Raw genomic sequence first — 26,592 nt, forward strand, 5'->3', positions numbered from 1 at the left:
ACTCAGTTGGAGCAACAACAAATGCTTTTATCTCATTTGTGGTGTCAGAGCAAAGAGATAAAAGGTCCTCTCATCACGCACTTTTGTCACGTTTTTAACATTTTCATGCAGAGTCTTTTTGTATTTTTCTCGCCTGTTAATATACTTCTACTTTGAGTTTATTAAATTGGATCGGCAGAAGCATTTTTCAGCAAGTGGCAGTTCATTTTCACATGATATTGTAAAAAAAAAGGGCGGGAATGACAGCATCCCTTTCTTCTTTTATTACATCGCTTTGGGGGAAATCTTTAAGGGGTTTGAAAAGGCGTCTCGGTTTCTCGGGCCAAAGGAAAAATTGGAGATGCTGTCGTGACAGCAGATTTAAATCACTGCGCACTTTTGCAGAGTCGTTTGTTTGCTTTCCCGATGACGTTAGGTTCAAGTTGACGAGGCCTGACGAGAGAAAGGACACGGCGATAACGGAGGTACGAGGTGGCGTTCAAGCTAAAAGTCCTTGGGAAAAACATGCCTGAATGAGTAAACTAAACTTCAAACATCAATCATTCGGAAAGTAAAAAACACCTAAGCTTAGCAAGCGCCTCTTTTTTGTGTGTGTGTCTGTTTTCTTTTTTAATTAATAATGCCAAAACAGCAAGGTACTTGTGATGGCAACAACCATCCATCGATCTTCTAAAGCGGGTTCTCAAACTTTCAGGGACCGCTTTAGAAAGCAAATTTTCAAAGAACCCCCATTGCAAGTGTTTGCGGAAACAAAAACCATTTAAGACAAACATAAGCGCCCTTTTTATTCAGCATTATATTATATTTGACAAGTTTGGGTTTTTTTACTTTTCGGCTATAATATTTAGAAAATAAAAATTGCAAATTGCATGCCTTCTTCAAACCGAGTCAATTTCCCCAAAAAAGGTTTGTTACCAATCATTTAGTCAAAAACAGCATTATAAAATAAAAAGCCGCTTTAGCTTTGCTGCCTTCATCGACTCAATAGCAAGCAATTGTAGACACAAAATGCATTTTGATAGTTTTAAAAATTATTACATTTTTAAAAATATAAGAGCAATATATGACTATATGAATATATGAATATATGAAGCAATATATGAATTGCTTTATTGAAGTCATGAATACTTTTTACAATACAAAATTAAATAAAATGAACACTAATAGATATATTTTTATTAATAACCCGATGTTCTATCAAGGTAGACAGCAAATGAGTGTTTTTTTTTTAATCTAGTTGTGCCAGTAACACAGCCCTCACTCATTTATATTTCAATCTGTAAAGAAAAGAAAACACTTCAAACATAACTCAGGTATGTCCATACGAAAAAATTATATATCTTACTAAATGTACACAAATTGCAGAGATTAAGCATATAACTGAATTGCAGCTTCTCCATGACAAAATGCATTATCAACAGCGGCCAGAAGCGGCGCCAAAAAACAAAGACAAAGCTAAACAAGACACAAATCTTTAACTGTTAAAAGATAAACTACATCAGTTCTAGAACACCCAAATTATTCCACGGACCCCTGCAGTCAGGCCACAGACCCCTGGGGGTCCGCGGACCCCACTTTGAGAACCGCTAAACCGGTCTAAACAGCATTGCTAACAACAAGTGCAAAAGTAATTAAACGAGTCAATTGCTTCCAATGTGGATGATGGGGGGTAAAGAAGCAGCCCCTTGTGTGTTGCTATTCGATAGCGCACAGTTAATTAGGTGTAAATTACTCACATTGTGTTTACCAAGGACGTACTTGTTATGTGCATTAAAATATGAATTAAAGAATAAGCGTCCTTGTAATATTTGCTCTTTCTATGACTTCCGCTGCAGAGGAGCATCTAAGTAAAATTAAGTCAATGCAAACGATCGTAGGCTAATTGAAAACATTCATTGTCGTTACTTTTAAATAAACTCTCATGTTACCGCAAGGATTTTTTTCAGCAAACTGTCGCGGTGTAAACAAATGTCATTCGACTGCAGGTTATGTTCTCAACAATAAAAGAAAGAAAAAATTGGAAGGAGTGGCACAGAACTGAACAATTTTAGGGAAAAAATAATTGGGATTTTTCTGACATGCAGTATTACAACTTTAATACTACTTGCAATTAGTTTATACAAATCAAGCTTCAGTGCAATTCAAAACAGCATTTTAAAAATGTCCTTTTTTCTTTTTAAAGTTTAAGTGCTTGACTAAGGTTTTAACAAAATGGCAAATTATTTTATTATTGTTAAGACCAAAAGGTTTACGGGGAGCGTTAGTGGCCACCTGCCATGCTCTGGTGCTCAGTATGTTGTAGAAGAAATAAAATTTGCACCCAAAAAGATACACATGACTGTTCAGGTTCCGTAGTACTACAGTTAGTAGATCATTAGGCATCAGAAAAAAAGATAGACAAGGTTCATGTGCCTTCAAAATCCGTCTGGGACTTCAAGGTCTTTGCGAAATTTACGTATCGCAAAGTGTTTCCGGTCCTCATTAACCACAACAAACTAGCTAACACTACACTCTTACAACTAATTTCAGTCAGTTGACAGAAAACATTTCAGTTCCAGCATTATTCCTGTGTGTGATCAAGGATGGACTCAGACGTTGGTTCAGTCTACTCGCTTCTTTTATTGAAAATAATAACGTGACTGGCTCGGTTAACACAAACTGCTTAGCTGCAACTCAGGCACTGGCTGCAAACAGTCAACTGACTTCCACCCTCTTTCTTTTTCCGTTACGGTAATTATTGTCAGTAAGAATACGGCTGGTATAAAAACGTACATCTCAGCGTCAAAACTCGGCTTATGTGGCTGACAGATCAATCTTCCATGAATGGTGTTGATTTTTTTTTTAAAAAGGTGTTTTGTGAGGACAGGCTGTTCATTGAACAAAGGCAGCCAGTGCGTCACAGTGCGGCGTCTCGCGTCTAAATCATCCCTGACGTGCATCCCTGCGTGTTTATGGTTGACCTTGTCCAGACCGGAGAGTGTGTCATTTTGTTTGTGTTTAGCTTTGTGGCCTGTGAAGTGTGCAGACACACTTTGGATGTGCGGCACAATAAGGCTAAGCCAACATTGTTACGTACTGTACAACGACAAAAGATACGGTGGTATATTGTGTGGTAAATGCGCAGATCGCGCCCTAGTCTGCTCCTATGTGCGCCTTATAACAATCGCTTGCTATCGACGGGGCTGCGATTGCAACAAAGAAAGAAATGTGATTTCATGTGAGGAGGTGTTTGGTTTTATGAGCAAAGGCAGCAGGAGTCTTGGCTCTTTATTTCGCTCATGGAAGAAATTTGCTCTTGCGCTGCCCACACAGGCGGCGTGTTCACCACTCCGAATCTTTTCATCTTGATGAATATGCATGTTTTCTCTATCTTTATGAACAAGGCATATTTTCAATTCAGTGGGAGGAATTTTAGGGCTGCTCGCGCCCTAATCTGACTGTCATATCGGGACGGCAGAATTAGCATCGAGTCTGACATGTTCTAAATTGCCCACAGCTGTGAGTACGAGGAGTCATTTTTCTTTACCGTGTCCTGCAACGAACTGGCAACGAGTCCACGAGCCCCGATGTTAGCTTGGAAATACACTTTGACAGAATACTCTTAAGATCATACGACATGAAAATAATAAACGTGAAAATACGTCCCTGGCATAAGAAGGAGTTAACAAAATCATATTAAATCGCTGATTAAGCAAACTATATATATATGTATTTGAATCGAATTAGAGACCCCCCCCCCCCCAAAATTAGAATTGTGAGACAGTCAAAAGTTCTCCTCCTACTAATGTAAATTTCGCTGAAATGCAGATTCACAGGTATTTATATTACAAACAACTCATATTTTTATGGGTGCCATGCTAAGATGGGAAAATGAAATCAATCCACCCCTGCATGGGAATAACAACAGTCTGGCCTAAGGGGGGGCCGGCAAAGTTCCGCACTGCAGCTTTAAAAACAAAACAAAACAAAAAACAACAATTACAAATGGATGTGTGTGTCTTATAGGGCTGGTATAAATAGGCGTAAATAACGCTGAAGCTGTACTTTTGTCTTGTGGCTTCTTGCTGGAGTCAGTTAAAAAACAAAATCGGCTCAAAGGGCAAATCGATGCGTGCTTTTCTAACCACTCACCCCGTCTTGGCAAAGTTGGTCCAGTAGGTCATCACCACGGCGCTGAGCATCACGTCGTTCTTGGAGAAGTTGCAGTTGAACAAATCGGTGGGACCCACCATGGGCACGCCGAAAACGTACGGCACCTACACACACACACACACACGCAGAAAGACGCGGGGAAGGAAGCGGCAGTTTAGTGCGACAGGTTACATGGGTTCTCTTGACAGGAAACCTAAGCTTAAATGACTCATGGCAAAATGTGATGTCACAGTGTCAGCCGAGGCAGCCGCGACTTCATGCTTCAGGGAGCCGAAAGTCATTTCGCTAAACTCATCTACAGCTTGACAGGTCGCCTCCAATCATTTTGGGACCGAGATCCAGTGCCACCGTGCGCAACCATTCGCAGAGCCGCGCACACACCGTGTGCTGCCGTACAGAGAGTTTTTCAGTGCCTAACGCGGCCAGGATAGTTGAGGGTTCTCCGTTGGAGTTAGTTTTCATTTCGTTTTAGACATCATTTAGTGGTAATTAGTTCTGAGAGGAAACCTAAGTCCGTGGTTATCTCAGGCGGCCATTTTGTCACTTTCTGACATCACAGTTTTTACCGGCTCAGGCGGTTCAGCAGTTTTCTGAAATGTGACAATTGTTAGCTGAGTTATGACTGGTCAGAACTGTTGTCATTTTCAATCGACAACAAGAGGCAAAATGGCTGCCCCTAGTTGGAAAAAACAAGCGGGTTTTGCCTCTTAATTCATATTCCACAAACGCAATAGTAATCTGAATGCCTTGTTTAAACTAATGGGACTAGATAGAAACTATTATTGTAAAACAATATTTGTAGGTTCGCTTCCCCTTTAAAGGTTAATGTACAGAAATGGAAGAAAAGGCTATATTAAAAGCCGTGTGAGTGTTAAAGTCATTATGCAGGTTAAGTATAATAAGTAACTCTTAAGTCCCCGATAGTTCTCAGAATCTTTTAAATCTCTTTAACCGTTAATTTTTTACACATCCTCAGTCTGCCGGCGACAATAAAAAAATCCAATCTCCACGTTGTGGGTTGAGCGTGTATGACAGTGTGCTACTGCTCACAGGAGATTTGCGGTTTGCCAGTTTTATTACCACTGTAATATATAAAATTTTCCACAAGCGTGATTATTGCCAGAGGCAAGCATCAGCAGCACCTCTCCTCTCTGTAGCTAGATTTATGTTGATCAACCACAAGAAGCAGCCGGGCACGTCACCCTGTTAGCTGCGGCTATGCTAACATTAGCATGTCGGCCCCGTGAAGCGCGGCCCTGTTTAATGGGGTCGTAAAAGAGAGGCGAAACAAAAGAGCTACAATTTTATGAAGCCGATGAGGAGAAAGCTGTGTGCGCAGCGTTGGCCCTATCGCCACGTTTTCAGGATTGCGCCGTGCAGGTGGGCGGGAGGAGACGCTGCCGCAGTCCGTCTCCATTAGCGGCTAACGTTCTGCCTTTTTACTACCAACACCTTGAGTTTGCATGTTCTCTCTCCTCTGAACATGAAGTGCGTGTGCATGTATAAATATATATATATATATATATATATATATATATATATATATATATATATATATATATATATATATATATATATATGTGTGTGTGTGTGTGTGTGTGTGTTTTTATATGTGTATTGATATAGATAGATAGAGATAGAGAGATGAGAGAGAGAGAGAGAGAGATACAGAGATACAGAGATAGATAGATAGATAGATAGATAGATAGATAGATAGATAGATAGATAGATAGATAGATAGATAGATAGATAGATAGATAGATAGATAGATAGATATGGTAGATCTCTAAATTGTAGAACATTTGTGTTTTCCATGATCATTTTTTTCCATTTTTATTCATCATGACATTGAGGCAAAATGCAAATTTGTGGCCACAAAAAACCTATAACTAGAAATGCAGATTTTGGGTTTACTACCATTGCCAAGTTGGGGACCTGGGTAAACAAATGGAACATACTTTTGCCTGAGATAAATAGTAATTAATAATATCATGTAAGTCAGGCTGCCACCTCGCTACGAATGAATGTTGCGCTCGTTATTTCTACAATTTTCAAGTGACCACAATTATTTTTTTCCCACCATCATCCCACCACCAAAAAAGAATACAGTAATTCCCCAAATATAAGACGTACTGTTTTTTTTCCACAAATGAAGGGCAAAAGTATGGGTGTGGGTTTTTATTCAACACCATTCGAGGAAGATTGATTTGTCAGCCACATAAGCCGAGTTTTGACGTTAGAACACAGATGCTGCTCAACTTCAAATATCTAAGGCAAAATGAACTCGAACCACATCAAGACGAAAAGGAAAAACAACTGCTTTGAGCACATTCAACATTATAATCGCAAGGCGTTCACTGACTGCTCACAATGTTGGAAATTTAAAACAAGCTTAATTTAACCAGCCACAAATATATAACTGATGGATATGAACACAAGAAAATATGAAGAGTTTACAAAAGGTGATATTTATTCTGTTTTACTATAGTTTTTACATTGTTGCCAAATTTTTGGCGCATCTTATACACGGTAACTACCTGAATTTGACCTCAAAATTAAGGGTGCGTCTAATACACAGGTGCATCTTATATTTGGGGAATTACGGTAAATTGCAGATATACAAAGACGGAAATTTTAACGATTATCTTACTTCATCACCGTGTGCAGAATCTGCCCAGGGAGGCGTGGCTTCACTCTGGCAGTGATGGTAAAAGGAGTAGAAGTAGGTAGGTGAGCCGTATTGAGCGTGGAGGTCCGCCGTGGCGATAGCCGGAGCCACCCACTGGTGGTCGGTGAACAGCGCCACCAGAGTCTTCCGTCGGGTCTCCGCGTTGTCGCGGTCGGCCCAGTCCGTGTACATGAACCTCGGGATTAGAAACACGAAAGGCGTGCCAGGTTAACCAATCAATTCAGGATATCATCAATCAAATATTTACCAATAAGTACATGACAAGATGGATTTTTATGTCGGCTCATTGACGTATGGCGGCTTCAAGTCATCACAAATGTGCCAGAATGTCAATTAGTTGCAATGCCACATGTTGCAGGAAACAGAAGGACCAAGCAACGTTTCTGTGTCATTATCCAACAGTTGCCTGGCAACGTGACTGTAACAAACTAGCGTTCAAAAAGTCCATTACTGCCAGTGTAAAAAACATGACATGCTCATGTATTACAAAGCTACTTCCCTTTTAAGCGTCTGTGCTAAGATAATGAAATATATGTCAAGAAAACATTGTCAAAATTGGAAAAGGACACACACTTGTGCACACACTTCACAAATTATACACATTGCAGTTGTGTCCTAATTTTGTAAATGCTTTGAAAGGCGAATTAGTTCAAGTTATTTATGAATATTTTTTCCCTCAACCACTCAAATTGTTCAGTGGCATCAGTTCTAGCCATACATATGTAGGTTAAATGTAATAACAGCCACAAAAAATTGAAAAATGGCCTGGTCTGTCTTGGCCTGTGAGGTGACGATGACGCTTTAAAACATAGCCATTAACTGGTCTCTGCTGCCACCAACTGTCTTGAGGTGAAACACAAGTCATCAAAGAATTTTCTATTTTCTGACATGGTTTGACCACCACTCAACAGAATGTCGCAAAAACCGCAGCAAAATCAATGTCATAAATGCTATTAAAATGCATCTCAAAAAGTGTGATTATAATGGTTTTATATGGTCCAAAAATTGGACAATGATTATTTTTGCACATAAAATCTCGCGCACCCAGCTGCAATCACATAGAAATGTAAGAATGGTTGCATTTTGAAATTTTACATGGTTTAATCCCTAGTGTTTTTAATTTGTAGCATAATGTCACAAAGGTTAAATGACTTTGACTTTGATAACTTGTTACAATTGTAACTCTGAACATGACGATTAAGGGCTCCGCAAAGACTTTTTTTTAATGAGCAATGCATAAATTACCACTTTACAGCAAAATCCTATATTTACAGTAATTGCATCGTAGTGCGCTGCTTTCGAAACGGATCTAATCGGGGTTAGAATCGCGAGCCGCATGTCCGCAAGAACTGCCGTTGGGAAAATCGGGATTTTTTTTTTTTTTTTAATGAATTTTAAATGTCTCCTGTCATTGGAAATCCATGGCCCTTTTCTCACTGGCTTGGCTCTAACTTGGCAAAATAGATGTATAACAGTGTTCGGAATGCGTTCAAACCCCCAAAACTGTTACACTAATGTCACGTCAAAAATGTTCACCTTATGCTCTCTCTGAGAGTGTCGCGGCCCTCCGGGTATCCATACAGACTATCCACAAAATCCGACACGGCAAAGTCAAAGTCCTCGGCCGTAACGCCGTCTTCGGAGTCCACGATGCCCTCCACGAACTTTACCCCCTCGCCCTGATTCACCCCCAGCATCACGTCGTAATTTAGGAACTCCCCCTGTTCCATCAGGATCTGCGGGTCGTCCGGAATCACGTCGCCGTCGATCACCGGGGCGAAAGCCGTGTGGTACTTGGCCGGCGTGACGTGCTGTTCCACCAGCTCTCGGTAGCTGCGGCCCTGGAGGCAGGCCACCAGTTGGGTGCTGTCGTCGATGCCGCAGCCCACCCGCTCCCCCAGCTGTCGCGCGTACTTGCTGGGCTGGTAGTTGACGGCCCAACTGGCTAACGCGCTGCCGCTCTGGATGATGGCCCTGTGGAACAAATCTGAGGCGGACAGGAACACAAATTAGAATGGGCTTCTTAGGGGAATGCGTCTGCTTATTATCGGGAAAACTAGCGGGCGTGAAGCTTCAGAATATGAATACTGGCTCGGGCTTTCATGTATAGAGTTTGCAATCCTAACCCTAATTTGGAATCCAGGGGTGAAACTACTTTAGAACCCTTAACTCCGACTTAAAACCCAGGATCTAGTTTGAAACGCAGAACCAGACTTCAAAAGACTAGCCTAGACTACAAACGTATCTTAAAACGTTTATCCTAACTCCCTACAAACCCTAATTTGAAACGAAAACCCTAATTTGAAACACTAGTCGTGGATCACAGTCATTTGGAAACCTAAACCTTACTTGAACTCATTGTTTGAAACTGATAGCCCAACTTCAGCGACTAATTATGAACCCGATTTGAAACCTTAACCTAAATTCAAAAACAATCCATAATCTCTAACCCTGATTTGCAACCCTAATTTAAAAATATAATCCTAATATATAGACATACTGTTAGAATAAATGTACGTAAGTATCCCATATTTACTCTTGTTCAGCAGTGTCAACTTGTTTGAATCATGAAAGAGAAAGTTGTCTGTGAAAGGAACGAGCACGAGATGGCACAAGGCTCTTCCAGCTTCAAGAGGAAAGGAGGCACCGTGACCTATCTACAGGACAGGATGATCTATGGTTGGCCGTTATGTTGAAACCCTAATTTGAAATCACCCGAGTTTGAAACACTAACACTTGATTCATTCGAAATCCTAACCCTACTTTAAAACTCAAATAAAGAAATCCATCGTTGCTTAATAGCCCTTGTATGAAACCTGTTAACGCCGCATACACTTATATTTTTCTTTCTCAACAGTGTTTTCTTTTGCTGTATGTCTGAGATAAATAATGTGGTACTATTGACTTGCACAGTTGCGCTCATAAGTCCACATCCCCAAGCATACAGAAACTTATGAGCACAACTGTACTAAGGTGTGTTTATTCCTTGCTCCATAAGAGTGAAGGATACCGTTTTATACAGGAAGTATAAAGATTACACACAAAAAGCCCTCCTGTAGTAAGTAAATACAGAACGCTCACGGACAATGCAGCGCTGGCGAAGCAGGTTAATAATTAAACGGGTAGAATAATGGCGCTCTTCGGACTGTGAGCCACTGGAAGGGTTTGTGATTCAAACTCAAGCTGCAGTAGTTCTCTCCTTCCGTAGCGCTTTCACAGCACCCACTTGTCAGTCGCCATAAACAGTACTGTATATACAGTATAGAGTGTATACTAGGCCATTCTTCCACAAGGTGCGTTGGTTGGGTATACGGAGACTTGTCGCCATGCCGACACTAATGATAGAGAGCGACCACTGACTCATTCAATTCCGTAGAAACATTTTCATGTTTTTAAAGAGTCCAGACGTTCATTCGCAGGTACTTACATTTTTAGTATCTTTTTCAATTTAGTTTTACAAGTGTTTGGCGAAAGGAGGGTCAAGAATGGTTGGTGAAATTAGAAGACTTGGATCATTAATGAATGAAGTACTAAAGTAGGCAATAATTTTAGATAAATAAGTACTAAAATGGTCGATTACTTTATGTAATTATCAATTACCTTAGGTACAAAAAATACTTTGATCACTTCTGTACTTCATTACTAAGGTATAAAAAAAAAAAAATAGATTACCCTTGTGCGGTATTTTGACCATTTTTGGGTAATTTTCTTCCACATCGTTCTTGCAGTATTTTAGCCAAGGGATGGCACACTCCTGGAGTGGATAACTAAGTGGTTGTGCCATGTTGAACTTTAACATGTTGTCACCATCTGGGTGAAATTTCAGCTCCCTAGTGTTTTCTTTCAACGCTTTCCCTTTGATTCGAAATGTCTTCATTGTAAAGATCAAAGGATTGGACAAAATACAGCGCAAGAGTTAAATTGAGAACTGAAGTCCGAAAGTAATTAAGTACTTCAGGTACTCTGGTAATCACTTACTTTAGGTACCAGAGTGTTTGATTACTCTAGGTACTAAAGTACTATTAAAAATTATGTACCTCAGGAACTAAAGTCATTGATTACTTTATTCATAGTAATGAAGTACTAGTCGATTACAATCGGTAATTAAGTATTGGAGTGAACTTTACTTTAGGTAACAAAGTACTAAAATAATCAATTACTTTAGGAACTAAAGTTATCAATTGAGGAACTAAAGTTATTGACTACTTAAGTACATTAGTACCCAAAGGAATAAGCGATTACTTTAAACTAAATTACTTTAGGAACTAAATTTATTGAATACTTAAGTACTTAATTAGCTAAAGCAATTGATTACATTGTCAGAAATCACCCATGATAATTGATTAGTACTTAATAGTTGATTAGCTAGTAAAGTGTGGTACTTAATTAGCTAGCAATTACCTGTATTTTTTAATCCCTCATTTAGACAAACATGTTTTTTTTGTTGTTGTTTTTTTTCAAATCTAAATATTAGTACCTGGGAATGAATGTCAGGACTCTTATTTAAAAAATTTAAAGGAGTTAAAACCCCCTAAGGAACAAAAAAAAAAAAAAAATCTGAATTTGAATACTTTCAAAACCAGAGATTGTAGGTTTTTGTTGTTTTCTTACCCTCAGAGTAGTGAGACAAAGTGAGGAGACTGACGCAGGAAGCTCCAGCTCCAGACCCAAACACGGTCACCCTGTTTGGATCGCCTCCGAAGGCCGCAATGTTCTCCTTGACCCAGCGCAGAGCTTGGATCTGGTCCAGTAAGCCATAGTTCCCCTTGGCCGCCTGATCCCCTGTACTCAGAAAACCTGCAGAGGCACACACCGCGTAGACACACAACAATAAAAACACTGAAACTTTCATTTAAATAACAAAGCTGACTTGAAACCTTACCTTTGTGTAAAACCCCAATTTGAAATCGAAAACCCTATTTGAAACCCTTATGAATCATCGTTACAAATCAATAAAAACTTGAAGCCCGATATTAAAGCACTGATTAAAAAAAACAACATTTGCTTGACACCATACCCTTTCTTAAAAGGCCGGTTTAAAACCATAATTAGACAGCATAATTTCCAACTAACTAGTGCACTTTTCTTGAAAGCCTACTTTGAAGACCAATTTCAAACCCATAGCCTGGCTCAAAAGCCCGATTATGAACCTGAACTTGAAATGCGAAACCAGGCTTGAAGTCTTGATTTGAAACACAATACCCCGGCTTGAAACCCTACCTTAAAAACCTGATTTGAAAACCTTACCTTTGCTTGACACGATTTTTGGGTTGGTCTTGAAAGACCAATTTCAACCACATAGCCAAATTATGAATCATAATTTGCAACTCAAAACCAGCCTTGGAGCCTTGTTTCAAAACCTTCACCAAATCAACCAATTTGAAACCCTAATCTTTGTTTGACGCCAAACCCCGTCTTGAAAGACCCATAGCCTTGCTTGAAATCCTAATTATGAACTTTAATCTCCAACTCCAAAGCAGGCTTGAAGTCCGGATTTGAAACCCTTACCAAACCCTAACCGAAGACTCCAATGGGAATACCTAGGCTTGAAACCCTAGTTTAAAAACCTAACCTTTGCCCGGGTCCTAAAAAAAAGCAATTTGAAAGCCAAAGTTGAAGCTTGTGATTTAAAGCCCAAATTAGAAAGCGGAGTGAGCTCGAAACCTTAATTTGGAAGCCTCGCCAGAAACCTACCACTGTCTTGAAAATATTTTGCAACTCTAACCTTACTCCTCCAAAGAGCGCCCTGCATATCACGCCAGTGCAGAAGCTCACTGAGTCAAATGCGAGAGGAATGAAAGGAAAAACAAAAAATGTAAAACTCATTTATTTTCAAACCCGCCAGTAATCCTCTCAAACAAGAAGCATATTAATGACCAATTAAAGCCCGTTTCCAATTTTAGGTCACTTTGAATATTCTTTATGTTTTCATGGTAAAATCTAGGTCAGCGCTGAAATTTAGTGAGACTCGAGCCATGCTGGAGTTCCGTCTGAATATGATTAGGAAAAAGAAAGTGCGTGCCTCGCATCCGCCGGCTCACCTCACAAGTACGACGAAGAACGGGTGAAGACGCCGTCACCCGTCGTGATGGATGATGATGATGACGATGAACGTGATCTTAATGGAGTTGATGTCAACACAGAAGATGGAGATGATTAAAAAACAAACACGCCACTCTCCTGCGCTCCCTGAACAGTCATTCAAATTCAAGCTGTTCTCTTTTTGTTACAACATGAAGAAGCCGTAGCTTTGTGACGTTTGTTTAAAAAAAAAAAAAAAAAAAGCGCAAATCATTAGGGCCAAAGCAAGCACCGGAAAGCGGAAAGGAAGCTTTACAATGTTTCATTTCTGTCAAAAGCTTCAAAAAAGAATGAGATTAATCAACATCCATAATTAATTGGTCTAATTAGTCTCATTTTAATCGCACCGATTCATTTCTGAGCAGATTCCTCCTGCACAGTGTTTTTGAATTTTATTTATTTATTTATTTATTTATTTCCAATCGAATGTGTTGACTGCAATCGATCGGTCAAACAAAGAGCTTTTGTTGGTGGACCGCGTAGCGTTGCACAACTTGGGAAAAATACTCAGCTGAAAAATCGAGAGGAAAAATCAATAGGAAAAAAATGGAGCTTGTGAGTTTTGGCTTGATTTTGGTGTTTTTTAACACCCTAAATTGACAGTTGTACTTGATTTAGAACAACACCGTTTTGTTTACGTGATTTCAGAATACCATCATGTTGTGAACGTGATTTAAAAACAACACGATATAGTTTACCCGTTTTCGGAACTTGTTCACATGATTTCAGAAAAGCAACGTTTTGTGAACATGGTTTCAGAACAACGGCGTGATTTCAGAGCAACACTGTGTTGTGAGCGTGATTTCAGAACAACACGATGATGTATATGTTTGATTTCAGGAAAAGCACTGTTTACGTGATTTCCGAACATCGTTTACAGAACAACGCTATGCTGAATATATGATTTCAGTACGACACCATGTTGTTTCCGTGATTTCAGAAAAAAACACCATGTTGTTTACGCGTTCATGTGAGTGACTTCCGAACAACACTGTGTTTACGTGATTTCAAAACAAAACTGTGCTGTGTACGTGATTTTAGAACAACACCATGGTGTTAATGTAATTTCAGAACAACACCGTGTTGTTAACATTGCGAGCTGCTTACGCTCAGGGAGCAAAAGACTATCAATCGCGATCATGCGTCCGGGAGGAATTTCAAAATAAAAATAGAACAGTTTATTTCGAAGCATTGGCTTCCAAAGTTTGGCTGTTTCACTATAATATGGTAGCTTGACATTCCCGTTTATTTCGATCTGGCTCAACAAGCTAAAAACAAATATCTCGCTTGGGTCATTACTAGTCAGCGATATCACCAAACACTTCAAAAGAGGAGCTATTATTTTGTTATAATGGTGCTGAGCTGTATTGAACCGACAACTCTCACATGCTCTTCCATTTTCATGTCTTCCTGAACTTGCCCTCCCTCTCATATCAGGAGCCTATCAGGTTATGATAAACACAATGACAGCCAATCAGCGACCACTTCAGGGTGTGACTGACCTTTGTTTGCAAACAACTCAAGCACAGGAAGCCTGATGCATAAAAACGATCAAATTAGCATGTAGAAAGCATAACGTTAGTGTTTAAAATGAGATTAACGCCGGTAAAAAAAACATCATGCTTTAACTACCGTATTTTCCGCACTATAAGGCGCACCGGATTATAAGGTGCACCCGCAATTAATGACATATTTCAAAACCCTTTCCATATATAAGGTGCACCGGATTATAAGGCGCACCCTCAATTAATGACATATTTTAAAACCTTTTCAATCACAATGTAGTAATACTCAAAGTAATAACAACAATAACTCAAATAATAACTCTAAACTCTCAATAGCATAATAACTCAGTCAATATGAGCAACCTTGTTCAACTGTAAACACACAAAAGAAACAGGTAAAGCTTACTTAATCGGTCCGTTCCCCATCTACCAATCCCAATCTCAATATTGATCCATATATAAGGTGCACCTGATTATAAGGCGCACCATCAGATTTTTAAAAAAATCAAGGCTTTTAGGTGCGGCTTATAGTGCATTTATCACTCTTCTTTGGAGTCTAGACAATCCCAAAAGTCATCCATTTTCGCACGTGTAAAAATAAAGGGAAAATGAAGGGAAGAAGTAAAAATGTATCTATTCAAGGGATTCACAAATCAACATAATACTTAATTAAGAGTGGAAAAGGAAGGACGAATTTGACCACACTTTCATGTCAGGGTGCGCAAAAAAAAAAGTCTAATGAACAGAAAGTTCAATCATCCAACCACTTCACACTTGGCCGCGAACCGCTCCAGCGAGAGTTGCCGATCGCGGCTTAATGAAGCCGACGGTACCACATCATCTGCAAAATGCAGAGATGTCATGCCCGAGCCAAATCGGACGCCCGCAACAAAATTCGCTCCTTTGACGAACTCGTTTTTTTATTGTTGAATATTTTAATTGAAGAAAACTTGTGCACACGCATTGGCCTTGCGCATCTTAGCAAAGATAAGCGCCCACACTGGAGAAAATTATCTTCATGATTTGCATGCGGAACTGCACTCAAAGCTAGAATATAAAATATGTGTTTAATTATTTAAAAGAACTCAGCCCGTAAATGCCTCTCGCATACATTTTTTTAATTACATTTTTAATACCACTTTGGGAGAATATGATTCGAAATCACTAATGACAAAAAATGCCGTTTCAGCGCATGTTAACCTTGTGAACACATTGTAGGAGTAGTGGGGCGAAATTGTGTAATAATTATTCATGTGAGTAAAGGTGTGATGCATCAGCTCTTTTTTTAAATATGCAATGTAAATATCCGCTGATGCCCTCAGTGCCACACGTTAAAATGATATCATTAGAGATTTGGAGATGATGATTATTATTATTAGTAGTAGTAGTAGTAGTAGTAGTATTAAGTATTGGTATTATTCAATATTATTGTTATTATTTTATGATAATTATTATTGTTAATTCTTTTTAATCTAATCTCATCATTATAATATTATTATTTTGTTTGTATTTACATTACCTTGGAGTATTTCATTATCATGTTATTCCCTTTATTGTTTATTTTATTGTTTAATGTTTTATTATTAATAATAATATTATCAGGATTATTGTATTGATGATCCCAGGAAAAAGGCTTTGTTTTTGTCATGTGGGATGTAATTGCAGTAAAGTAATCTTTTTCATCATTTTCTTTTAGTTTCAGGCACTTTGGTGCACTTGCTTCTTTTTTTCCGTTTTAGACTAAGCTGTAAACGCGATAAAAATAATTAACAGTTGTTGAAAGTTGACTTATACTGCGTTTTTCTGTTAATGTTAAAAAGGATACATGTGTAGGTACACTTAAACAATTTTCATCAATAATAATCTTATTTATAGTCAGTGCATCGACTGGGGGGGGGGGGGGGGGGCAAAAAGTACTCATTTCTAGGGGGGCCTGGCAAAATATAGTTGAGAAACACTGCATTAAGGTAATTTTATTGTTATTATTGTATTATTAATAACATTATTATTCATTATCATTATTATTATTATTGTAGTAGTAGTAGTAGTAGTAGTTTATTTAAATTACATTAGAGTCATGAGCAACCTAGAGCCAAGATCAGTTCACATTAGGCTTACGTCGATATACACTCGGGACTAATTTTTTTGTATTTGAATACAAGATATGCTTTGGTCATCTTTTTTTTAATCACTTCAACCGTGCGTATGATGTTGGCGGGTAAAGGATACATGCCAACCTTTCAGCTTGTCTGCAAATATTTCAGTAGAAATTGCACAGCCAAAAATGAGCTCCCCTCATCCTGTTAATTCTCATTCAGCAAGTGTACAATGTTATTAGCAGGCCAAAAATAGCATCATCGGTAATTACACTGTTGTTGCTCCTGCCTCTAAAGGGCAGAGTGGTAAATAAGGGGGAAAAATGGTAAAGTTCAATGTGCATTGTTTGCATACAAACAAATGTATTACACTGATCCAGCACACTCATTTAGAACAGTAAAAAATAAACCCGTGGTGTGGGTGAAGATCTGCTGCATTCCCTTAAACGGTTTCTGCTGTAAAAAATGCCGGACCCAAACTAATCAATACACAAGTAAAAAAAAATATGATAATAATAAAGCCACACTTTGCTGGGCACAAGGAAACGAACGAGCATTCAGAATTGCCTTCACAGCAAAGGCATAGAAGCAATAGGGGACCCAGTCAAGCATGGGGAGAACATGCAAAATTATCCTTGCGCCACATTAATTAGTGTGCTGATGATATATTTTTAAAATTTGACACATTGATTAAGACTTGTTGTGAATCAATCTGTTAAATCTCTTTTTGTGTTATTGTGGCAGATCAAAAGAAATGAGTTAGATACAGTGAGATTAGTTTGGCTATGGCTATGGCTTACTACGTACATTAGCTTCCTTGTTGCTATCGCTAGCCGTTCCCGCAGTCACAACTGGATGCTTTGCATTGATGCGGTAGGCTAAACTGGAGCTGCTTATGTGATGAGCAAAGCTCCTTTTGGCAAAGAAAGCTATCACTTCCTTTTTGTAAAGTTGCCGTTATTTTTGAAAGATAAGTTTACCAACTTTCACATGCTTTTTCATTTTCACGCGGCGTACCCGTGACAAAAATTGTGTGGGTTTTTTTCTCAATATTTGCTGCTTGTTGTGGCTTATACCGTAGGTTGAAAAATACGATTCTCAAAAACTGAATATCGGTATCCATCTGACAGTGGTGATATTAAACGAATCGTTGAAATCGGTTGAAACGTCAAATTTCACGCTCAATCCAAACTCACACAGTTTCACTCTTGGTTTATGAGTACAGAATAACTTACCGAGCACTCCCAAGCGGTAGTTGAGCGTAACGACGATGACGTTGCCGTAGCTGGCCAGAACGCTGCCGTCCATCATGTTGCCCGTGCCTTCCGTGTACGAGCCGCCGTGAACGTACACCATCACGGGCCTCTGCCCGCCCTCCTCGTGGATGTCTGCCAGAAGACGGCAGAGAATGAAGCGCGTGTGTGTGTAATAGCAAGTGAAGGCCTGATTGGCCTCCCATCCGTTTTCATGCGTGGAATCAATCCGCCTCTTTTCCATGCTTATTCCTTACCCCGCGACCCGCTTACCTTAATCTACCTGCGAGGGAAAATAAATTGAGGCATGTGAGGGTGTTCGTGCTGGTTACGGAGCAAAACAAATATGTGTGTGCGCGGCTCACATCCGCTCGTATGAAGCGCTATGCATGCATGAGTGAGTCTTTGTCCTTCTCACTCGCCTCCACAAGTAAAAGAGGCGCAAAGCCCACAGCAACTGGCGCAGGTGTCTGCATTTTAAGCTCCGGCCCGTGCACGCGGAGGGAAGAATTATAGTGGAAGCACTAAAGTCGAACGCAATCTGAGCCAGCACGCTCGCTGCCAAAATTTTATTTTGATCATTTATTTTAAATGTCCACAAGGAATGAAGCCTTTCCAACCCTCATTGGATTTGATGATTATTAGGGATGAAATTATAAAGGAAAGAACATGCCATTTTAAAGGAAATACCCCCCCAAAAATGTTTGATCCTTGTACAGTATTTCGAAAATTTGGGGGTCATTTACTTCATCATTCTGGCAGTAGTGTGATAGATAAGTGGTCGTGCGATTTGGAAATTTGACATGTTGGCGCCATCTGGGTGAAATTTCAGCTCCCTAGTGTCTTCTTTCAATGTGAAAAGCCTTTGATGTAAAGCTCAAACGATTTGACAAATGTTTTGGACCATTTTCTTCCACATCTTTCTCGCAGTATTTTAGCCAAGGGATGCCACGCTCCTGCTCGTGTGGTGACTAAATGTTTGTGCCTTGTTGACATTTGAAATGTTGTCAGCATCTGAGTGAAATTTCACCTCCCTACTGTCTTCTTTCAATGGTTTCCTTTTGATGTGAAATGCCTTTGATGTAAAGATCAAAGATTTGGACAAAATATCGCACACGGGTTAATTTGAATACTTAAGTTCTGAAGCTATTCATTAATTAAAGTATTGAGGTTATCGATTACTTAAGATACTAAAGTATTTGATTTCTTTAGGTGCTAAAGTACTGTAAAAATAAATTACCTTAAGAACTACTGCACAACGATTAACACTAGAATTTCTACCTATGTAATCCAATGGTAATGAGCACATTTACATGTGTGTTTCTCTCCCAGCAAGATACAGTTGTTTTGCAACTCCAGTTCAACCATGGGTGTGCCTTATTTACATAACTAAGTTAGCCACTGATTTAGCAATTTAGGGTGCGAGCTAAAATCCTTCCTGCAAGGGGACTTCATAGTTAGAACTGCAATTTAGAATATCTCTGGGCATTCTAGTGTTAAAAACATGAACAATAACCTGAACCTTTATTTTATTTTATTATTCAGTTTTCCTGATCATGTTCAGACATCCACTATAAACAACATTTAACGAAACTAACCAATAATATGTTATAAGCAAGGGGTGGTTTTAGAAAAAAAAGTGTATTATTCTGGGAGACCTTAGATAATCCCCCAAATAAAAAAGTCTTTGGATATGGTGACCATCAACTGGTTAAAATAATCCATTTCAAGGTTAATTTGAATTTGTTGGGGCTGTTAACACTCGCCTTCATGGGTGTCTCACATTTAGAATGCATATGTATTTTCATTTTACAAGGATTTTCTTTAAAATGATTCTACTAGACTGTCAATGCGTTGTGACAATATCTCTTCACATCAAATAGGAGAGATTGTGTCCAATTGATTTTTAGTGTGAAAATAACTCAAAAGCAACCCCAGTTAAAATTGATTTTTTTTTTTCACTTGTATAGCTGTCAATAGCAGTAAAATTGATCTTTGACGTCAATAGCCACAAATGGCACTGAATGAGATAAGATTAAGAGGTAAGATTTTTGTGGTGTTCTGCAGTAAAAAAAACTACAAAAACAAAGAAAAGAAAGTGTCGGCTACACAAAATTGAGTCAGAAATGATTCAAATGTGTCCCTGTGTACTGAGCCAGAGACACAAGACAGATGACATGTCAGGGCATGCAAAAAAAAAAAAAAATTGCTGAGGCATTAAATTGACCTGGAAGTTGTAAATATATGTGATTTTATCTTTAAAATAAAAATGTCATCTTAACTGTTATCCCTCCTCATCCTCAATAGTCAGGACCTCCCATTGTCACAGTGACAAACGCATATCAGCATTTGCTGTACTTTAAATCTAAATCAGCAGAAAAGGTCACCAGGCTACTACCTGTTTGGTTGCTTAGAAACCTGAACTTAAAAGAGTGTAGAAAAAGAAACCCGCAGCTCCGTCTAGTGGATGCATAACGCAACCCAGCCACTACTGTAATTTCTATTCTATGTGCCTTATAATGCGGTGCGCCTTATATATGAACACAGTTTGGGGTTGCACCTTATAATCCGGTGCACCTCATAGTGCGGAAAAAGCGGTACGGCTGAATTTCGGAAAGGGCATGGATGGAAACATTTCGGAATAGTTACGACGCACTTTTTTACGTGAGGATTCCGATTCTATGCATGCTCGCTCACCTTCCTCAGTGGGCACGTAGATGTTGAGGTAGAGACAATCCTCACTCTGGTGGGTCAGGTAGCTAGCGGCTATGTCCAAGTTGGCCGTGAGCCACGAGGGCATCATATCTCCCAGCATGCTCCTCTCGTCCAGAGACTGCGGGCAAACGGGCGCGAACTGGGTCACGTTCCGGATTCCGGGCCAGGGTAAGGGCGGCTCGGGCGCTTGGAAACGCCGATCCCCTGTCGGGGGCCTGGCGTAGGGAACCCCCAGGTACTGGATGACGGGGCCCAGGAGGTCCGAAGGCAGCGGGGTCAGGACGCCGCGGATGCGCCCCTGCGCGGTGGACACCACGGGCACCGTCTGCTGGGCGGCGCACAGGCTGAGGTGGAGGAGGCAGACGGCGGGCAGCGACGGGACCGGACACGGGGATGGTCTTCTCCTCTTGGGCTCGGGCATGGCGGGCGGCGGGGGATGGCGTCTAATGCGGGTTTGCGAACCTTGGATGGTTTCCGCCACTCTCATGCGGCTTGGCCCCATAAACACATGGCACACACACACAGCCTGACCCTTGCGAATAACTTTTCCCTCTTATATGCGTGTCATTCAGCGCCTCTGAGTGTGCGGTGAGTCACTTGGCGTCATTCCCTCTGCGTCTGCGTGTGTGTTTAAGTGATCGTGTGTCTTGTACTGGCGATTCCAGTGTGTGCTCGTGCGAGTGTGTGTGTGTGAATGTCTTGTTATGTAAACAGTAGCATCACTGTTCCTCTGTCACTCTCTCCTTCCGCTCAGCCCCATGACAAGCCCAAACTGCCTCCTGGAACAGAAGAAGAGGAGGAGGAGGAAGCAGCGACGGGGAAAGGAAAGGACAGAATGACATCATTAGTCTTCGTCAATGGAATCGAGGTGCAAATCGAGCCAAAATGTCTCGCGCACAGCAAAAGACGACCGCGAAATTGGCACTTTCTTGAATTTTGCTAGTTAGAACTTAGAGGAAAACTCGTCTTTTGTTTGATTGTATAATCTACGGCTGCCATAAATGTCAAATTCCAATACAGTACAGTTGTGCCTTTAGATACAAGTAGTATTTGTTCCTTACTCTGGCTTGTAACTTAACTAATATATGTATCTCAAAAACGTCTTTCCCAATGGAAATGAATGGAAATGCCATCTATCTATCTGTGTGATACAGCTCCTCTTTATGTTCTCAGTACGGCAGTAATACAATGAGTCATTCTTTACAGAACAATGATTTTATGCCTGCGAGTACAGCGTTCCCTTGCAGATAAACACTGATGAATGCAGCTTATAAGTTGCAGTGGTCTATATTTTGCATTTTAAAAGTTACATTTATTCAGAGTAACAAGTGTTTAGAAGAGTGGGAACTGGCTGTGGGGGACTCGAGGGGCTTATAACTGCTTAACAGAGGTCCCTCCAAAAAATGATAATATTTCACCTACTGTGTGAGAGCTGGGAACATATCAATAAAGCGTGAGGGAACACCGTATTGTTAGAATCTTCCTTCCAACACCACTGCAACATGCTAATGCTAAGTCTGCACAAGCTATGTGGATGTGAATGTGCTTTTCACTCTTTTGTTTACCCTGTGTTTAGTTTGAAAGGTACCTTTTGTAATTTAGAGATAGATAGAGATAGATAGATAGATAGATAGATAGATAGATAGATAGATAGATAGATAGATAGATAGATAGATAGATAGATAGATAGATAGATAGATAGATAGATAGATAGATAGATAGATAGATAGATAGATAGCAAAAGCGGCCATCTTGCTTTTAACCCTTTACCCCAGGAAGTAGTGCACGGCTCAAAGTGCAGTAGCCATACCTGGCCAATAGGGGGGCGTAATGCACTAAAATGACCACTTAAGGTCCAGGCAGAACCAAAGATAACCACAGTAAGCTTTCTGACATGATTTATGTCATTCATAACCCGAGTGAGGATAAGCGGCTACAGAAATTAGAGGGATGGGATTCTAACGAAAGAAAATAGAAGCGATTCCTGCAAAATTCCCTTCAGTGATAATGACACAGACAATAAATAGACTTACATATGCAAAAAGGCATGGCGACTGCCCGGCCTCAACTGGTGTGTCAGCGTGTCAGGGCTGATGTGTGCGAGTGTGAGCTGCAGACATATGTCACTCCCCTGCTACGCGGCTGCACGCATCCCAAGACCCTGTGGAGGGCAAAGTGGTGGAGGGGGAGCCGGGTTAGTGTTGAGAGGGTGGAGAGTCACGTCACACGCTTAATTAAACCATGAACACACATGAGCTGCTGACCCCTGCGCTGCACACACACATTGTTCTCTATCTCAGTCCCACACATGCACACTGTATCCCCAGCATAGTACACTTCTAATTACAGATACACTGACTTAATTTTATCGTAAACAGACACGCACGTGTACAGTTGAAGGTCGAACAAAAGGTCGGGATTTCAAAACATCTCCCCGTAGGAAATATTACAATTTGAATGACTCTCCACAATGGTGGATAAAAGTGCACGGGCAATGTTTTCAGTCATGATACAGGTTAAATGAACGCAGGTTTAAAAAAAAAAAAAAAAAAAAACTTTAAACGTTTACCCCTTTATTTCAATTGAAGACATATTTCGACATTATTTAATAGTCCAGCTATACAACAGCAGATGCTTAGTCACATTTTTTTCAATTTTCATTTTTTGGCTAAAGGACTCTAAAAATGTCTGGTACTAAATTAATCAAGTACAAATGTAATGTATTATGTTAATCAATTAGGTAATTAAGTACTAAATGAATTAATTATCTTAGGTAATTCAATACTAATGTAATGATTTGCTTTAGGTACTAAATTTGAAAGTAATTGATTACTATAGTACCTGAAGTACTAAAGTACTAATATAACATATTAGTACTCCATTATGCTAAAGTAATCAATTACTTTACTACATAATTCATTTAGTATCAGAATTGTTTTTACCCTGCTTTAGCCAAATGCTTGAAAAAAAGACATTGAAAATATATACACACAAAAAAATATATAAATACCTGTCTGGAATTGAATGTTTGGAAAAAAAACGTGAATATATGTTTTTTTTTTTTTAAATGTTTTTGGATAGTTGTTTATAAATGATTTGAAATGTTGAATTTTAATCATGTAAAGCGAATTGAGTGCACCTGTGCACAAGCTGTGCTATGTAACTTTTGTCCAAAACAAGTGAACCCATAAAATAGTAGAAATTGGTTTAAAAAAAAAAAAAAAACTCCTTGGAGAGTTTCTTTAAAAAAGTGGAAAGGGATGAAGACAAGAGCCTACAATTTCCAGGAGGCAGAAAGCTGCATTAAAAAAAAAAAAAAAAAATCAGTATCAGCAGTCTACTTAAAAAATGGTTTTATCACTGCAGGTGTTTCTTGCCAAGTCTGCTCTGCATATGTGAGTTTTGCAAATGAGGCATTGAAGCCTTTTAAACTGCCACCAAAAAAAATGACAAAATCTTTGTCAAGAGGGGTTTTCTGTAATCATAATGCCCAAACCAAATTATAAGCTATCTTTTTATTTTTCTTCTCGTCAACATATTGCTTTACGATCAACAAGTTCACACCCCCAAAAAAAACGTTAAAAAAATTGTGATTCTGCTTATTTTAGGTAACATTCTGAAGGCCAACCCTGACATAGTCACAAAGTAGTTCCAAATTTTCATCAAAAACAGGAAGAAAATGTATTCCTAGAGTATATCAAGTCAATGTGTTCTCCACATTTTTTTTGATAAAAAGTCCCTAGCTGCCATCCCGTCAACAGCTAGCTCATTAGCAGCTAATGTTAGCGTTTAGCCAAACTGCTGTGCCCCCAAATCTTTACTATCTGCTCAATCGCATTTGTGGTGACTGGCAATCGATACGGATCAACGTTGCATCATCTCCAGCAGGAACCTTGTTTAAATGCCGAACTGTGCTACACCAGGCAAAAGTATTGGGACACGCCGCTATCAGGGCTAGTGAGATACACGGGTGAGATTTGTTGACGTTTGCATGATGTCAGAGGTATTGGATTTTCAAGTTTGGATGGTTTGATTTAAAAAAGCGGTTTCAAAATTATTCTCCCTTTACACTTATTGGAATGGCCAATCAGAGGTCACATATGGACAAACAACCACTTCGATGTAGAACTATGGCTAATTTAGAGGATTCGGTGAGCATAACATGTTTTTGGTTAGCGGGAAAAATTGAGGATACACTTCACACAGAAAAAGAAGATTTCAATCACAACAACTACAATGTGGGGCAGATATGCAAACCACTAGTCCACCATGTTGCTTTATTTAAAAAATGTACTGGACATCAGTGTGGGAAGCTTACGCTATGCCTAAGGCCAATTGCAATTTTTATGTCCCAAGGGAGGCTTTGAGGCTGCCCCCTCCCCCTTAGTTGGATGTGGGGATGTACTACCCTTGTGCCCCCCCCCCCCCCATACTGTACATATTTTTTCCCTGATATCTTTGAATGATACCCCCTGTTGTCTAGTTTTTGTTCAGTACCGACACACAACGTTTACACAGCCATCTAAAATATATTCAGTCACGTTTCCCCAATGTAAATCTGACTCAAAACATGCAATGATAACAAGATGAAAAAGATCATTGAAATATTTGCTCAGCGCTTAAAAATAAAACACTTCCTGTGCATTCTTAATACTTTGTTAAAATCCATTTGGCTTTAATATCGGCATATTTTTTCATTGTTTAGCACAAAATCCCCCAAAATGTTTGCGTTTGCGTGTCTTTTTTTGCGTAGAATTTTGCATGAAAAACTCATTTTAACAAACGTGCAAAACGTTTCGACTACTTTCTGCATGCACTGTGCCTCTATAACAAGCATACCGCGCACTTTGTTTTAATCAGCAATGCGCACATCTTAATTTCAATACACACTAGCTCGCTTTCTCACACACACACGTACTTTGCTCTTCATTTCTGTCCCACACACACACAAGGGCTGTTTATAAGTGCAGGTTTTCCTCTCTTCCAATGGCAATAATAAAGTCCTTCTCCATTTCGTTACACACACACATGCATACAGCTGCTATCACTCCCTACAGACCTTAGGGCAGAATTATAACACACGCAGACGCCCAGACAGTGCAACATCAATTCAGTCTAATCACACACGCGCACGCACAGATATGACAGTGGTGGAGGTGATCAGCGGCTTCGCTCCTCCCACCAGCACACCGCACGGCCGAGGGAGTGTGTGTGTGTGTGTGTGCGCGTGCGCGCGTATGCGGGCGTGCGCTGTCCAAGGTGCTAGTTAACATTCCAGTGGTGATCACACGCACGCACGCACGCCGCCGCTGCTGCTGAATAACGCTCCATTTATCAGGACAAACCCCTGCAGCCCGCCACCGTGCAACCACCCCCGCGGGGCGTCCTCGCGCGCCGCATTCCCGACACAATAATACTCATAACATTCAAGCAATTCACGGGACAAAAAAAGACAATAACAACAAAAAAAGCTGGGAATAAGGTTTAAAATTGGATCAAATAAGAAGCACAAACCTGCGTCCGAAGTGTGTCCGCGCGTCCGCGTTGGTGCACCGCGTGGCCGGGGATGGGATATTTGAAAGATTTGACTCCTGGTGCTGATGCTGCTTGCTGGCTCGTCGTCTTCTCTGAGTGCAAACCTGCCTCCCCCCCCCCACCACCACCACCACCAGCACCACACACACACACACACACACACACGCACACACACGCGCGCCAACAGCAAATAATGAAAAACAACACAAAAGAGACCCCCCCCAAAAAACACCGCAATCCTCGTAACCTGTAATCCAAACGGAAAAGGAATTGAAAGTGCTTCTCCGATGGGATGTGAGAGGCCCAGGACGAACGATCAATCTCCCCCTTCTCACACTCTCTCTCTCTCTCCTCGCCGACTCCCCCCTCCCCATCTATCCCTCTCTCTCTCCCGCTCTCTGGTGCTCCCCCTAAATGCGATTGGACAGTGATGCAGCGTGCAGCCACAGATCCAATGATGCTCACCTATGAAGGAGCGAATGTGCATGCCATTACATGAACGCTACATATGCTTACACAAACGCACACTTGTTGTGGGCCATGAGTGGATACAAGTAAGTACAGTT

General features: G+C 40.2%; 1 protein-coding gene across 2 annotated transcripts in view; it reads right to left on the minus strand.

Moving 5' to 3' along the window:
• Positions 1-26,346, minus strand: part of LOC148423823 (neuroligin-4, X-linked-like) — a 34,734-nt gene extending 8,388 nt beyond the window's left edge. Inside the window, exons 1-8 of one of the 2 annotated variants that reach the window (XM_088414621.1) lie at positions 26,006-26,346; positions 22,525-22,652; positions 20,474-21,270; positions 17,759-17,911; positions 11,453-11,638; positions 8,378-8,828; positions 6,803-7,016; positions 4,132-4,256 (exon numbers count right to left, since the gene is read on the minus strand). In XM_088414621.1, the coding sequence (XP_088270747.1) occupies positions 4,132-4,256; positions 6,803-7,016; positions 8,378-8,828; positions 11,453-11,638; positions 17,759-17,911; positions 20,474-20,993 (1,649 nt within the window). In that variant the 5' untranslated portion in view covers positions 20,994-21,270; positions 22,525-22,652; positions 26,006-26,346. Of the gene's footprint in view, positions 1-4,131; positions 4,257-6,802; positions 7,017-8,377; positions 8,829-11,452; positions 11,639-17,758; positions 17,912-20,473; positions 21,379-22,524; positions 22,653-26,005 lie in introns of those variants that run through there. The other variant, XM_088414622.1, reaches the window with a different exon arrangement.
• Positions 26,347-26,592: the final 246 nt, after the last annotated feature.

This window comes from Hippichthys cyanospilos, chromosome 5 (genome assembly GCF_059441005.1).
Source record: "Hippichthys cyanospilos isolate Australia breed blue-spotted pipefish chromosome 5, RoL_Hcya_1.0, whole genome shotgun sequence".
In the NCBI taxonomy this organism is placed as follows: Eukaryota; Metazoa; Chordata; class Actinopteri; order Syngnathiformes; family Syngnathidae; genus Hippichthys; species Hippichthys cyanospilos.